The sequence below is a fragment of the Brassica oleracea genome, chromosome C4, assembly GCF_000695525.1.
Source record: "Brassica oleracea var. oleracea cultivar TO1000 chromosome C4, BOL, whole genome shotgun sequence".
Lineage (NCBI taxonomy): Eukaryota > Viridiplantae > Streptophyta > Magnoliopsida > Brassicales > Brassicaceae > Brassica > Brassica oleracea.
The window spans coordinates 8,972,101-8,985,518 of NC_027751.1; the positions used below are offsets into that span (position 1 = coordinate 8,972,101).

General features: G+C 39.9%; 2 protein-coding genes across 2 annotated transcripts in view; one reads left to right on the top strand and one right to left on the bottom strand.

The window, feature by feature from the left end:
• Positions 1–3,300: 3,300 nt before the first annotated feature.
• LOC106338042 lies at positions 3,301–5,220 on the top strand. Its single transcript, XM_013777107.1, has 5 exons — positions 3,301–3,373; positions 3,405–3,507; positions 3,592–4,012; positions 4,236–4,319; positions 4,378–5,220. Exons 1-5 carry the CDS (start codon positions 3,301–3,303, stop codon positions 5,218–5,220), a joined length of 1,524 nt encoding a protein of 507 aa, XP_013632561.1.
• A 6,884-nt stretch (positions 5,221–12,104) lies between these two features.
• The window catches only part of LOC106338043, a 1,640-nt gene continuing 326 nt past the window's right edge, over positions 12,105–13,418 (bottom strand). Inside the window, exons 2-4 of the mRNA XM_013777108.1 lie at positions 13,181–13,414; positions 12,843–13,036; positions 12,105–12,650 (exon numbers count right to left, since the gene is read on the bottom strand). Coding sequence (XP_013632562.1) covers positions 12,105–12,650; positions 12,843–13,036; positions 13,181–13,414 — 974 coding nt within the window. The remainder of the gene's footprint in view (positions 12,651–12,842; positions 13,037–13,180; positions 13,415–13,418) is intronic.

A 13,418-nucleotide genomic window follows, 5' to 3' on the forward strand; every position in this document is an offset into this window, starting at 1 on the left:
TTTTTTGTCTGCACTTCTGATGGAAAGTAGTTTTCAGCAAAGTTTGTTGTTTCCTCATTGATCACCTGTGCGACTATTGAGCCTTCCACCTTGTTTAAATTTTTGATCTTCTTTTTCAGATGATGCATAAAACGCTCAAAAAGATACATCCATCGGTATTGTACAGGACCACCAAGTTCCAATTCTCTTGCGAGATGAATAGCAAGATGTTCCATTACATCAAAAAACGAAAAAGGAAATATCTTCTCGAGGTTACACATGCTCACGGGTATGTTATCCTTTAAATTACTAATATCATCCGCGGTGACGGATCTAGTGCATAAATCACAGAAGAAAGCGCTTATCCCTGGATACATATATAAAGAAAAAAAAACATTCATAAGTACCTATAAAACATAATAAACTAATTGAATTGATAACCAATTAAAATATAAAATATAAAATACCTGCAATTGCTTCATGAACATTTTGTGGCAATAGTGCGGAAAAACAAAACGAAAGGAGGCGCTGCATCATTACATGACAATCATGACTCTTCAAGCCAGTAAATTTTCCTTCACTTTTGTCAACGCTGTTACGCAAATTTGACGCATAACCATTTGGAAATATCACTTTATCTGTAAGCCAACCAAAAAACTCCTCCTTTCCAGCTACATCCAACCGGTATATGGGAAAGGGAGCCACACCGTTCTCAACAACGTGAAGTTCAGAACGATCACAAATATCGACTAAATCCAGTCTTGACTTCAAATTATCATTCGTTTTACCTTGGATGTTAAGAATTGTATTCATCAGATTGTCGAAAAAGTTCTTCTCAATGTGCATGACATCTAAATTATGCCGCAACAGATGATCCTCCCAACATGGCAGATCCCAAAAAATACTTTTTTTGTTCCAATTGTGTAGTTCTCCAACAGCGTCGATTCGAATATTTTCATGTCCACCAACGTCTGGCGTCCTATATGCACCAAATCCCTTAACTGCTCCGACAATTTTTTCCCACTAATTTCTTCTGGTGGACTGTCAAACACCTTCTTGTTCTTCGTAAACAAAGTCTTGCTCCTACGGTATGGATGATCGGGTGGTGGAAATCTTCTGTGAAAGTCAAACCAACATGTTTTCCTTATGTGTTTTAGCTGGAAAGCATCTGTGTTATCTTGACAATGTGGATATGAGTTGTCCATCCAGATAACATCACATATGCTGGAAAATCACTTATTGTCCACATAAGTACTGCCCGCATCTAAAAGTTTTCTTTGCACGAAACATCGTATGTCTCAGCACCATCCGCCCATAGTTGTTGCAACTCATATATCAGTGGCTGAAAAAACACATCAAGTGATCTCTTCGGATGCGCTGGCCCGGGGACGAGAATGGAGAGAAACAAAAACTCTCGTCGCATGCACAAATTGGGCGGTAAGTTGTACGGTGTCACAATCACTGGCCATACAGAATATTGTCTTCCATGCTTTCCAAACGGGCTGAAACCATCAGTATATAATCCAAGATAGACATTTCTTCTCTCATGGGCAAATTCTGGATATTTTGATTGGAAATGTTTCCAAGCTTTTGCATCTGAAGGATGTCTAATCTGACCATCTGTGGAGTGCTCTGCATGCCATCTCATTGGTTGGGCTGTGCGTTCAGACTGACATAACCTCTTCAGTCTTTCTGTCAAAGGCAAATACCACATCCTTTTGAATGGCACTGGAACTCTTCCCCTTGTTTGCTGATAACGAGGTTTCCCACAAAATTTGCATCTATCTCGGTTCTCATCCGCTCTCTAATAGATCATGCAGTTGTCGATGCATACATCTATCACCTGATACGGTAAATCAATACCTGCTACCAGTTTCTGAACCTCGTAGTATGAACTCAATGCTAGATTATCCTCTGGTAGAACACCTTTAACGAAATCAGCAATCGCATCCACGCACTCTTCAGCCAAATTATAATCTGTCTTAATACCCATCAATCTAGTTGCAGATGATAAGGGTGAATGACCATCTCGACAACCTTTGTACAAAGGTTGTTTTCCTGCATCCAACATGTCAAATAATCTCCTAGATTATGCATTGGGTTCTTCCCCTCTATAATGATCATTTACCATTTGCTCAGTACCTACACCGTAATCTACTTCCGTCCTTGGTTCTTCTAATCTAACCACAGGCTGAGGTTCACTAGTACTACCATATTCATAACCAGTTTCTCCATGTAGATACCAAACCTTATAACTCTGTGTAAACCCTCTCATATATAAATGAGTCCAAACATCTCATTCCCTTATAACCTTATTACTACTGCAGGAGGAGCATGGACATCGTAACATACCGGTATTTGCTTCCGGTTGTCGTTGAACAAGCGCCATGAATTCGCCAATACCTGCCATGTATTCCTCCGTAAGCAAATTGGTGTTTGGATCCAAATGTGGTTTATCCATCCACGATCGATAATAATTTCCATAAGACATGATTAATTTTTCGGATTTGTAGAGAGTGAAAAGAGAAAAAAGAATGAACGAGGGAAATGTGGTGTGGGGAGGTCACATTTATAGGAAAAATTCATGCGACACTCCGACAGATTTCTGACCGAATTCCGACAAACATAACAAAATTCGTCGGAAAATCGTCGGAATTGTTAAACAGACAAATACTTCGTCGGAATTCCGTCGGAATCCGAACGGTCAAATAATATCCGTCGAAATTTCGTCGCAAATGTATCAGATTTCTAAAACGGTCAAATTTCTCGGTCGGAATTTTGTCGGAATCCGAACGGTCAATATGGCCGTCAGAATATTTTCGTCTGTAAGTCGTCGGAGTTCTTAAAGGTCAAATAATCCATTGGAATTTCACAGGATATTTCTGACGAAATTAATTTCGTCGGTTAGTCATCGGAAATTTCCGACGAAATACCGACGAACACAAAAATATATGGTTCGTCGGTTTATCGTCGGAATTTCGTCAGAATAAACCGACGAAAGTGACGTCCGTCGGAATGGCCATCGGAATGTAGCGTGTTTTCTTGTAGTGTATGTTGCGGCTGTGATATGGTTTGTTGATGGTTTTGTTGCATCTGAGTTAGGGTTTTGTTGCGACTGAGTTAGGGTTGTGTTATGGCTGAGTTATCGCTGTGTCGTGACTAAGTTAATGGTATGTTGTGGCTGAGTTACTTTTATGTTGTGGCTGAGTTACTGTTATGTTGTGACTGAGTTATTCAAACATTTTTTGGCTGAGTTATTGTTATAGTAAAGCTGTGTTATTGTTATTTTGTGGCTGATTTATTGTTGTGTTATATGATCAGATGGATGCTGCTGAAGTTAAATCACGGGATTACCCTCCAAGACTTTACCTTGAAGGGTCTTCTAACCTAGAAGGTAAAGATATTAATCACAATTTTCTGTCCAGGACATTTGCCCCACGTTAGAGAAACAATTGGACTTGATGTGTGGGAAGAACTGGTGAACTCTCCCATTGGAGTAGTTGCTAGGTTAGCTGGACGCGAAAGCATGTGAGTTCTAAAGAAGGAGATATGGTGTCTCTTGGTTGATGAGGCTATTAGGTTTAGCTTGCTCAAGTTTGGTGAGATTACTAGGTTAAACACAGGCCCATTGCCAACAGAAAAATTTGATCTTGATCACTACAAAGAATTTTGGGAGGAGTTGAAAGTGCCGCTTGGGATGGGACCCAAGTTAGATGAACTGAAGGCAGCATTAGAGTTCTGTCCGCTTTGGAGTTTTGAAAAGCGTAAGTGGTTGGGGCTGCTACTCCTTCAAGCCCTGGGAGTCTATTTGTCGCATCACAATTCAAGGATACCCTTTCAAAGTGCAATAAGGGTATTCGACGATGAAGCCATGAGATCGTATCCATGGGGTCGGACTGCATACGAAGTTCTCATTGACTCCATTAAGACATTGGCTCCAGAAGGAGGTTCATACACAATAAGCGGCATGAAGGACTTGTTATTGATTTGGGCGTATGAATCCGTCGCCTGCTTCGGTGAGAGTTTTGGGAGAGTGATCAATAATGAAGACGTTCCGCTTTTTTGATGGGGTGGAAAGCGTACACGTGCAAGTTTTGATAAATTGTTGTCTGCCGAAATCAAAGAGCATGGCGAGGTAAGATTTTATTTTAATTGATGACTGAGTTATGTGTTATTTGGTGGCTGAATTATTTTTATTGATGGCTGAGTTTTGTGTTATTGTGGTGGCTGAGTTTTGTTATTACCTGGTGTTGCAGGTGCGTGTGAGGAGAATGGTTTTGAAGGACTCGATTGAAGAGATGTTTCCTCGTTGGCCGGGTGAAGCTGACGATCCACAACTCGTTAGCTTGATAACAGGCATACATAAGTAGATTCGAGAAAGGTTTTTGGGAAGTGCAGGGGAATGCAAAGGGGAAGGGGAATGAGAAGAAGAAGAAAATGAAGGGTGGAGTTTCGTCAGAAGCTGAGCCACCCACTAAGAAGCAGAAAAAAATTAAGACACAGAATGAAGTGAACACCATTGAGTCTGAAGCTGCTGCTGTGGGAAAGGGTTCTAGCGAGAAGGAAGGTAGCAAAGATTTGGAGTTGGAGAACAAAACGACTCTGACGACCATTGTGAGTACTCTGGAGAATATTTCCAGAAAATTTGATCAGATTGACTCACGGTTTGACGCTTACGAGTTAGACCGGAACAGACCATTGATGGACCAGAGGACCATTGATGACAGGGTGAAAGCTTTAGTGGAGAAGCGTCTGAAAGTTCTTGGGGTAGGGGAAATTCCCGAAAACAATGATAACGTCTCTCCACCATCACCAGATAAATCTTTATCGTTGGCATCACCGCGGGTTCAAACGCAGCAGAAGTTTGTCAATAGTCCAGCGTTAGCTGCGACTCCTGGTAAGGTGTTGGGACCGAAAAAGAATTTGGCCAAGGAGCTTGATAAGGAATCAGGGGTGAAAAGGACTTTGGCTGAGGAGTTTGGTAGTGTCGCTAAAGCTACTGATAGTGATCTTGATTTCGTTGTGGTTTCTCCTTCAAAGGCTATTGAGGATGATAAGGATGCTAAGGTTCCAGCCTATGGACGCGGCTGCAGGGGCAGGCGTAATGTAAAGTATGAGGATGCCGCTGAAAATAAAAAAGCAGTGCAGGCAGAGGCTGCATTAAAGAGGAAGGAGAAGGCTGACGCAAAGAGAAAAGAGGCTGTGTTAAAGAAGCAAAAACTGGCTGAGTTAAAGAATTAAGAAGCTGAGGCTAAGAGAAAAGAGGCTGAGTTAAAGAAGCAAAAACATGTTGAGCTAAAGAAATGAAAAAAGGATGTGTCAAAGAACAAATACGTGACTCCACCGCGTGCCAATGTAATAGGATGCATAGTTGAAAAATCTGGAGAGGACAGTGACTGTGATGTGACGAACGACGAAGTTCTTGCGGAACAGAACGAATTTGCCCCGAAGTCTGATGTCGAGAATCAGGAAGTGATTAGATCTGCCGTAGTAAGGGAATATCGGGAGAAACGTGTTTAATTATCTCCAAAAGGGTTTGCATTGACGGCAGTTTCTTCACCACTAGTTTTTTCGTACGTTGGAGACGATGGAACGACGTGCATGAGGAAGAATATTAAGCCTTCATTAGTAATATATGACCCTCTAGCACCTGTTGATCCGACGCTATTCGAAAAACTGATGCAACACATTAAGGAAATTCCTCCCAAACCACCATCACCAGCAGATAAACCAGCACTCCTCTCAGCTGATGATGAGAGTGACTTCTACAGCATACTCATCCATGAAAGACCGTGGCTGGAAAAAGAATATGGATGGGTGTTTGATAATATAAGTCTTTAGTACGCCTGAGTTATATATTCTAGTACAGCTGAGTTATATATTTGATTACGGCTGACTGGTCAACATTCTTTGTGAAGCATGTCGCAGCGTATATAAACGTCCTCATTAAAAGTTCCATGCGAAATCCCACCCCATTCTGGTCCAAGCGGATTGCCTTCATTGACATTTGGGTGTTAAGTTTTTGGATTCACGATTTCAAGCAGTTCAAGATAAAACCTAGTATGATCACTTTCAAAGGCAATGGTTAAGAAGATCTAATAAACGGTAAGCTTCCCCTTGAATGTTCAACAAACTTGAAGTGGTATGAAGATGTCGATCACTTGTACGGATGTCTTCAAACAGGCGGAAATCACTGGGTGGCGTTTCACGTGGATCTGAAGAAGGACAAGATTGATTGCTACGATCCAATCTTTGGACATGCAACACCCGAAAGTGAGCAGAGAATACTAGATTCAATTAAACCGCTAACGCTTATGCTTCCCGTGATGTTGAGTGAACTTATTCCTGCCAATCTCCGAGCCCCTAGTAAGAAGAAGTTCGCATTCAGAAGCAGGAGCAAAAGATACACTCTACAAAACACCCAGATTGGCGATTGTGGGGTGTATTCGTTGAAGTTTGTGGAGTGTCTAGCGCTTGGCGTAACTTTTGATGGGATAAACGATAACAATATTCAAGGTTTAAGGGTGAAGATGGCAGCATAGATCCTCGATGAAGGACAAAATAATGCGATGAACAATATGCTGTCCAATTGAAACTGTGTTTGTTATTTTGTTCTTGACTTAAGTTATTAAGTATTTGACTTTAGCTAATATATCTCAGTCTTATCGTTTTTATAACTCAACCATACCCCAAACATACTCTAAAATCGAAAATATTCATATAACTCAGCCGAAACGTTATATGTAACTCAGACGTATCTATTTAAATAACTCAGCCATACATCCACCATACCCTAAAATCGAACAAATGTTTATATAACTCAGTCGTATCGTTTAGTATAAGTCAGCTGTTATGCTATTAAAACTCAGCCATACCTCAAACATACACTAGAATCAAAAAGATGAAATGTTTACACTTTAAAATGTTACATTGAATCTCCAATTATCAATTTGAAGTGAATATATAATCAACTGAATGTGTCTTCTTTATTGAATTTACGAGATTAGAATTGATCATGATCTTGAGGTATATGTTGTCTTACAATTACTTAAAACCTTACATTTAGATATAAGGTGTGAGCATAATTCGAAACTCGTAAACGATTATTGTGTTATTTATCATGAATTTGTGTTACTTATTATATTCTTTGCACCATAAATCCAAATCCTAAAACTAAATCCCCAAAAAAGCAAACCTAAACCCTAAATAAGCAACCCTAAACCCTAAACCCCAATTACTAAGTCAGCCGTAAATGATACAGGAACTCAGCCGTGAAGTATAACTTAATCTTGACGTTTGGCGGGAAAAAGAAAACTGAATCTTGGGAAATTTTAACTCACGACGTTTGACGTTCTATATAACTCTCTATATATTGTCCCCTCTCTTACACCATTTCTTACCCCTTTCTCCCTCTAGAAATAACCTAAACAATATCTATCTATCCCCATCAAAAGTTATGTCGATTGTTCTTGGTAATTCAGCGAGGTTAGAGAACACTGTCAATGCGATACTAAGCTCTGCAAATCCTGAAAACCTCCCTCTTCTATACCCTGGTCCGGGTGACTTGCTTGACACAATCAGCACTACCTGGTTCAAATTTATAAGTGATCTCTACCTCGTCATCCCGTCGATTCTTGCAGAAGGATGGGTTCATGATTGGCCGACATACTGCGCCATTCCCGATCATTTTAAGGAACACTGGTTTCTTCAACTCGCTATAAGGACGGGATATGTGTCCATATTAGATATATCAACAGTTTGTCCACTCTGTCTACATCGAGAACATGTGTGTTCTTTAACAACGGTTTTGTAATTTTTTTTGTTGTAGCGCAAAAACACATGGGATCGAAGGTATAATTCGACAGTTTGGACACATTTTAATCTTGTGGCCAGAACGCTATTTCGCTGCCAGATGCGCCATTTGAAGATCACTTGGGCAAAAGGAGGCGACAAGCCTCCGTGGATGCTAACTAGAGTTTGGCGTGATCTCGTCCACATGTTTGAAGAGTTTGGTCCTGACAATTTTGGTTTCTGACAGTGATGCCTTGTCTGTATTTTGAACCTGATATTTTCTGTTTCTGAATGTAATTCGACATGTCGAATTCGTATTTACTTTATATTATGTATTATAATTCAGCCGCAGTTGTTTTCTTAACTCAGCCACCATGTTTACATAACTCAGCAGTGAATGTTATGTAACTCAGCCAAAACTATAAGGTAACTCGGCTGTCAATGTAATATAACTCAGCCACAACGTACTAAGCTAACTCAGTCGTGAATGTACTAAGCAAACTCAGTCGTGAATGTTTATGTGAATGTACTAAGCAAACTCAGTCGTGAATGTACTAAGCAAACTCAGTCGTAAACGGCTGGCACGCATGTGTCGAGTAATTTACAATATCGAGACATTGAGTTTTTATATATTTAATACTTAAAAAGAAAAAAATGGTAAACGTTTCCGTTTCATGATGTCGTCTTCTTACTCACCCTAAAGTCGCACTAATGTCTGTATTTTGAACCTGATATTTTCTGTTTCTGAATGTAATTCGACATGTCGAATTCGTATTTACTTTATATTATGTATTATAATTCAGCCGTGGTTGTTTCCTTAACTCAGCCACAATGTTTACAAAACTCAGCCGTTAATGTTATGTAACTTAGCCACAACTTGAAGTTAACTCAGCCAAAACGAAGAAGGTAACTCAATTGTCAATGTAATATAACTCAGCCACTACGTACTAAGATAACTCAGTCGTGAATGTTTCTGTGAAGGATTATACCACAATGTAGATTATCACTCACCCATTTCATTATTAATGGGACGTTTCCGTTTGCTTGATTGGACTGAGTTGTCGACTAATTATCATGAGTTTTAAATAAACGGCTGGCACGCATGTGTCGAGTAATTTACAAAATCGAGACATTGAATTTTTATATATTTAATACTTAAAAAGGAAAAATGGTAAACATTGTCGTTTCATGATGTCGTCTTCTTACTCACCCTAAAGTCGCACTAATGTCTGTATTTTGAAATTGTTTTGAGGATAAAAATGTCTTCCTCATCCTGCGTTTCAGGAAATTCTTACAGACGACGTTTGAACTCGGGAAGAAGAACGTCGAAACAATGTTGGTGTGGTGAACCCTCTGAAATTTTTACATCTGCAAGCGCTACAAATCCAGGAAGATTGTACTACTGCTGCACTAAAGGATATAACAAGGTTCGTTTTGGTTCTTATTTCGCATGTTCTGTAACGTAATACTTAGATCTGGTTATATTGGTGAAAACAGAGACATTTATTCAAATGGGCGGAGGAGTGTTTGGTGGAAGAGGTTGAGGATATTAAGTCACTGATAAGTGGCATGAGCAAAGACATCTCCGAATTCAGAGTTAACGTTGCTCGGTTGGAGAAAGAGATTGAAGGAATGAAGATGGAATATGGGAGAAAAGGAGAAGAATGTATGAGTCAGGGTCGGTGTTTGAGGAATGTGGTTGTTTGTGGCGTTGGAATGGCGTTACTTTGCTACTACTACTATTGTGTGTAGTCAGTCATTTTTTGTAATTATAAGTCAGCCTATCTCTTATGTAATTCAGACTTAACGTATTAAATAACTCAGCCGTCATATAAAGCAGCCAAAAGAAAACTCAGCCGTAATTAAACCAAAAGATTCACAAAACATATTAATAACTCGGCCATATAAAGCAGTCAGATCTAACTCAGCGATAATTAAACTATAAAGCAACCAAAAGAAACAATAACCCAACCGTCAGTAAACAATAATTCAGCCATAATAAAACTATAAAGCAGCCAAAAGAAACAATAACTCAGCCGTCAATAAACAATAACTCCGCCGTATAAAACTATAAAGCAGCCAAAAGAAACAATAACTCAACTTTCATTACATCAATTTGTTGTTCGACATACATAATGGCATAGCAAAGAACATGAGAACATTACATCTTCACCACTTCCTTGTGTCCCTAAACAGGCTTATCGGTTCAAAATCACGTAAGAACATGCCTATCTCTTTGCTCCAGAAACATCGGTAACACATGTTGTCATCCTTAGTCACATCAATGTGCCACAAGCAGAGACATTGTCGGTCCACAGGATTTGCACATTGGCAACTGTAGAACGACGGAAGATAAGCTGATGTGAACATGGCCCTATTTTGGTGGAACTCGTCAGAATGCCACAAACCCTATCCTCATTTCACAGATCGCACTACTTTCTCGATCCTGTCAATTGTTTCTCTTGGAATACCAGCAAAATACTGCCCATCACACCAAAAGATTGCTCGAGTAATTATGTGTGTATACACAGCACGCTCATATCCTTCATTCACTGCAAGCTTCATGAAAGAAAGTCCTTCTTCCTGAAGGTTAGATGTGAAGAAAAATGTACACCTTTTATATAAAGTGTGCTTGGATTTCTCTCAACGTAGCAAGTTTTCAACAACTCAGCAGGCATATTGAGTCTCCAGGGAACGGATAATACATCGTAAAAATGGCATACACTACGCCGATCTGCTAACGCCTTCATCAACTTGCACGATGCTCTAAGGCCATAGAGATCCTGGAAGGAGTTACCAGCCACACGTTCAACCACCAATGCCTGAATTTCTTCAGGCATTTCAAGAATCGGAAAATATTCCATTTACTCGCAGAGGGGTGAAATTGATTTAGAGAGAGAGAGCAATTGTGTAAAACAATAGAGAGTTGAACATGTAATTGTTCGAGAAGTACCTTATTTATCAGCAACAAAACTGTTTTCGTATCGCGACGTGTTTTTTTTGGGCGAGAAGTTATTCCATAACCCAGCCGTAATGTATTTCATTCAGCTGATATTTTTAATCACTCAGCCGAAATTGACTTCGCGACGTTACGTATTTTAAGATATCAATAATTACGTAGGGGCTATTAAGTTATGTATGGACATTTCATTTTTCGATGTTTTCCTCAGCTGTAACTGGCTAATTATGCCGCCATTGTTTTGGCGTGTAAAAATACGTCTGAAACAAATACCAAGACATGAAAATCCAAAACTTAGCCGTAAGTCAAAAATATGAAAATCCAAAAACCACCCGTAATACAAAAACATGAAAATAAAACTCAGCCGTAATACAAAACTTGAAAATCAAAAACCCAGCTGTAATAGAAGAACAATAAAACCCAAAACCCAGCCGTATTACAAAAACACGAAAATCCCTACAACACTTGCTTACATCGGACAAGTTTTCGCATTATGTCCACTCTGTCTCTTTCCTAGGACGTTTGTTTGCATGTGCAACTTCTAAAGCAGATTTCATCCTATTTTTTTAGGTCTTCCTGGTTGTTGACGAATAGACGGGGGCAAACACGGTTGGTTAGCGACGATTCTGGAATAGGTTGCGCTGAGTCAACCGGCATGACCGATTCAGCGTATGCGCTCACCAACTAAGCGCTGTTATAGTAAGGACTGCACAAGGATATACGACAAACATTCATGTACTCCGCAGCTGCGATTGCGTGTACACATGGTAATTTCTCGCGTTCGAAACGCCGACATGTGCACTTTCGCTCTACCAAATTAACAACATTCAAAGACTTGCCAGAAGATCCATATTTAACTTCAGTGTGATGATCATTAATCCTTTTTACCGTCAAATCCCTTGCGTCAGTTACATGACCCTATTAAGAAAAATAGAATAAATGTGAAACGGCTGACTTATTACATATAAAGGCTGACTTGAGAACTCTAAAGGCTGACTTAATAACTATAAAGGCTGACTTATTTTTAGTGTTACGACTGACTTAATTACATGTAGTAGTTTCTCCACACCACGCGTAAGCGTCGTTGGCTGCTATCTGGCATCTTCTCTCCGTTCAGCAAACCATCTGGTCATCATAACACATATCGATTCTAATATTCGAACAATGTTAAGACCTCTAGCATTCGACAATGCTCTGTTCATTGATTCTGCTATGTTCGTAGTCATCAAATTGTACCTCTCTCCCTAGAAATGAACACGCGTCCACAGTCGTACATCAGCTTTTTGTAGGTAGCTGTGGAGTGCAGGATTAATCGCTTCAATCTCCTCGAAAATCGCAGTAAAGTCAGACATCCTAAAACATCTCGCCGCTTTCTTCACCATACAAAATACATATTTCCTTTGTACCGTCCCAATATTTTCTTATATAAATGGTAGGTGCATATTCTCCGAGCAGCTAATGGATACACATTTCTAATTGCTTTCCCTATCGAATTATGCCTATCCGAGATTATCGCAAGACCCTTGTCGTCAGGAATCAAAAGTTTTAGTTGCGTAAAAAACCAATGCCACGAATCATCATTTTCAGTGTCAACCACTGCAAAGGCTATTGGAAAAATCTGAAAGTTACCATCCTGAGCTAGTGCTGTGAGTAGTGTTCCTTTGTAGTTACCATTAAGAAACGTACCATCGACAACTACAACTTTGCGCATGAAAGGAAACCCATTTACGCTCGCACCAAACGCAAAGAACACATACATGAATCTTCCAAGCTCATCGATTTGAAGACGCGTAACTGTACTCGGATTTGCCCTTCTTATCATGTATAAGTAAGAAGGCAAGATTTCAAACCCACACTCAGGTGTTCCCTCATCGATTTCCCTTGCAAAGTTCAGCGTCCGGTGTGATTTCCAATAATCCATCTATCACATGAAAAAATGATACACATAACTCAGCCGCATCATTACATTAAGACAGCCACAACGTAAACATAACTCAGCTGCATCTAAAATTATAATAACCCAGCCGTATTGTAATAATATGTCAGCCGCTACGTTAATAACATATTACTCAGTCACAATGTTTACATAACTCAGCCACAACAAAGTAATTACCTTTACACCAAACTGCTTAGTGATAGCTATTCCGACACTCGTAGGGCAAACGGCCGGACCAACGTCGCCGAGAAAGTTCTTGTACGACTCTCCTAAAATATCTGGTGTTGCTTGTCGAGATCGATTAGAACGCTCTGGGCAAGAACATGTATGATTCGAATCGTACATAGGAACATAAAACGCTGGGGATTCCCCTTAGGTTGAAGAACAAACTCTCCAGAGACATCCATCAACCCAATACTTAACAACGTATGATGTCGGGGTTGATGTTTCTACATCAAAATCAAATCGATGCCTCACTGTAAGAAGTTTCAGTCGTCTCTCGAAATCGTCTTTACTCTCGTATCGTTGCCTTACTTCAAGTTCTATCGACGACATCTCCAACTTTAGAACCTCCAGATTCCCTTTAGATCCGCTCGTTGAGAAGTTCTGATATCTCTTCTTGGGAGGTAGCGTTGGTGAATCTTCGTCTTCTGTAAGAGACTCACCGTATGAGCTGAAGTTATCATCTTCAGATGAAGCACCGTCCGAGTCGTCGAACATATCAAATCGGCTTTCAAATTCATCATCTTCTTC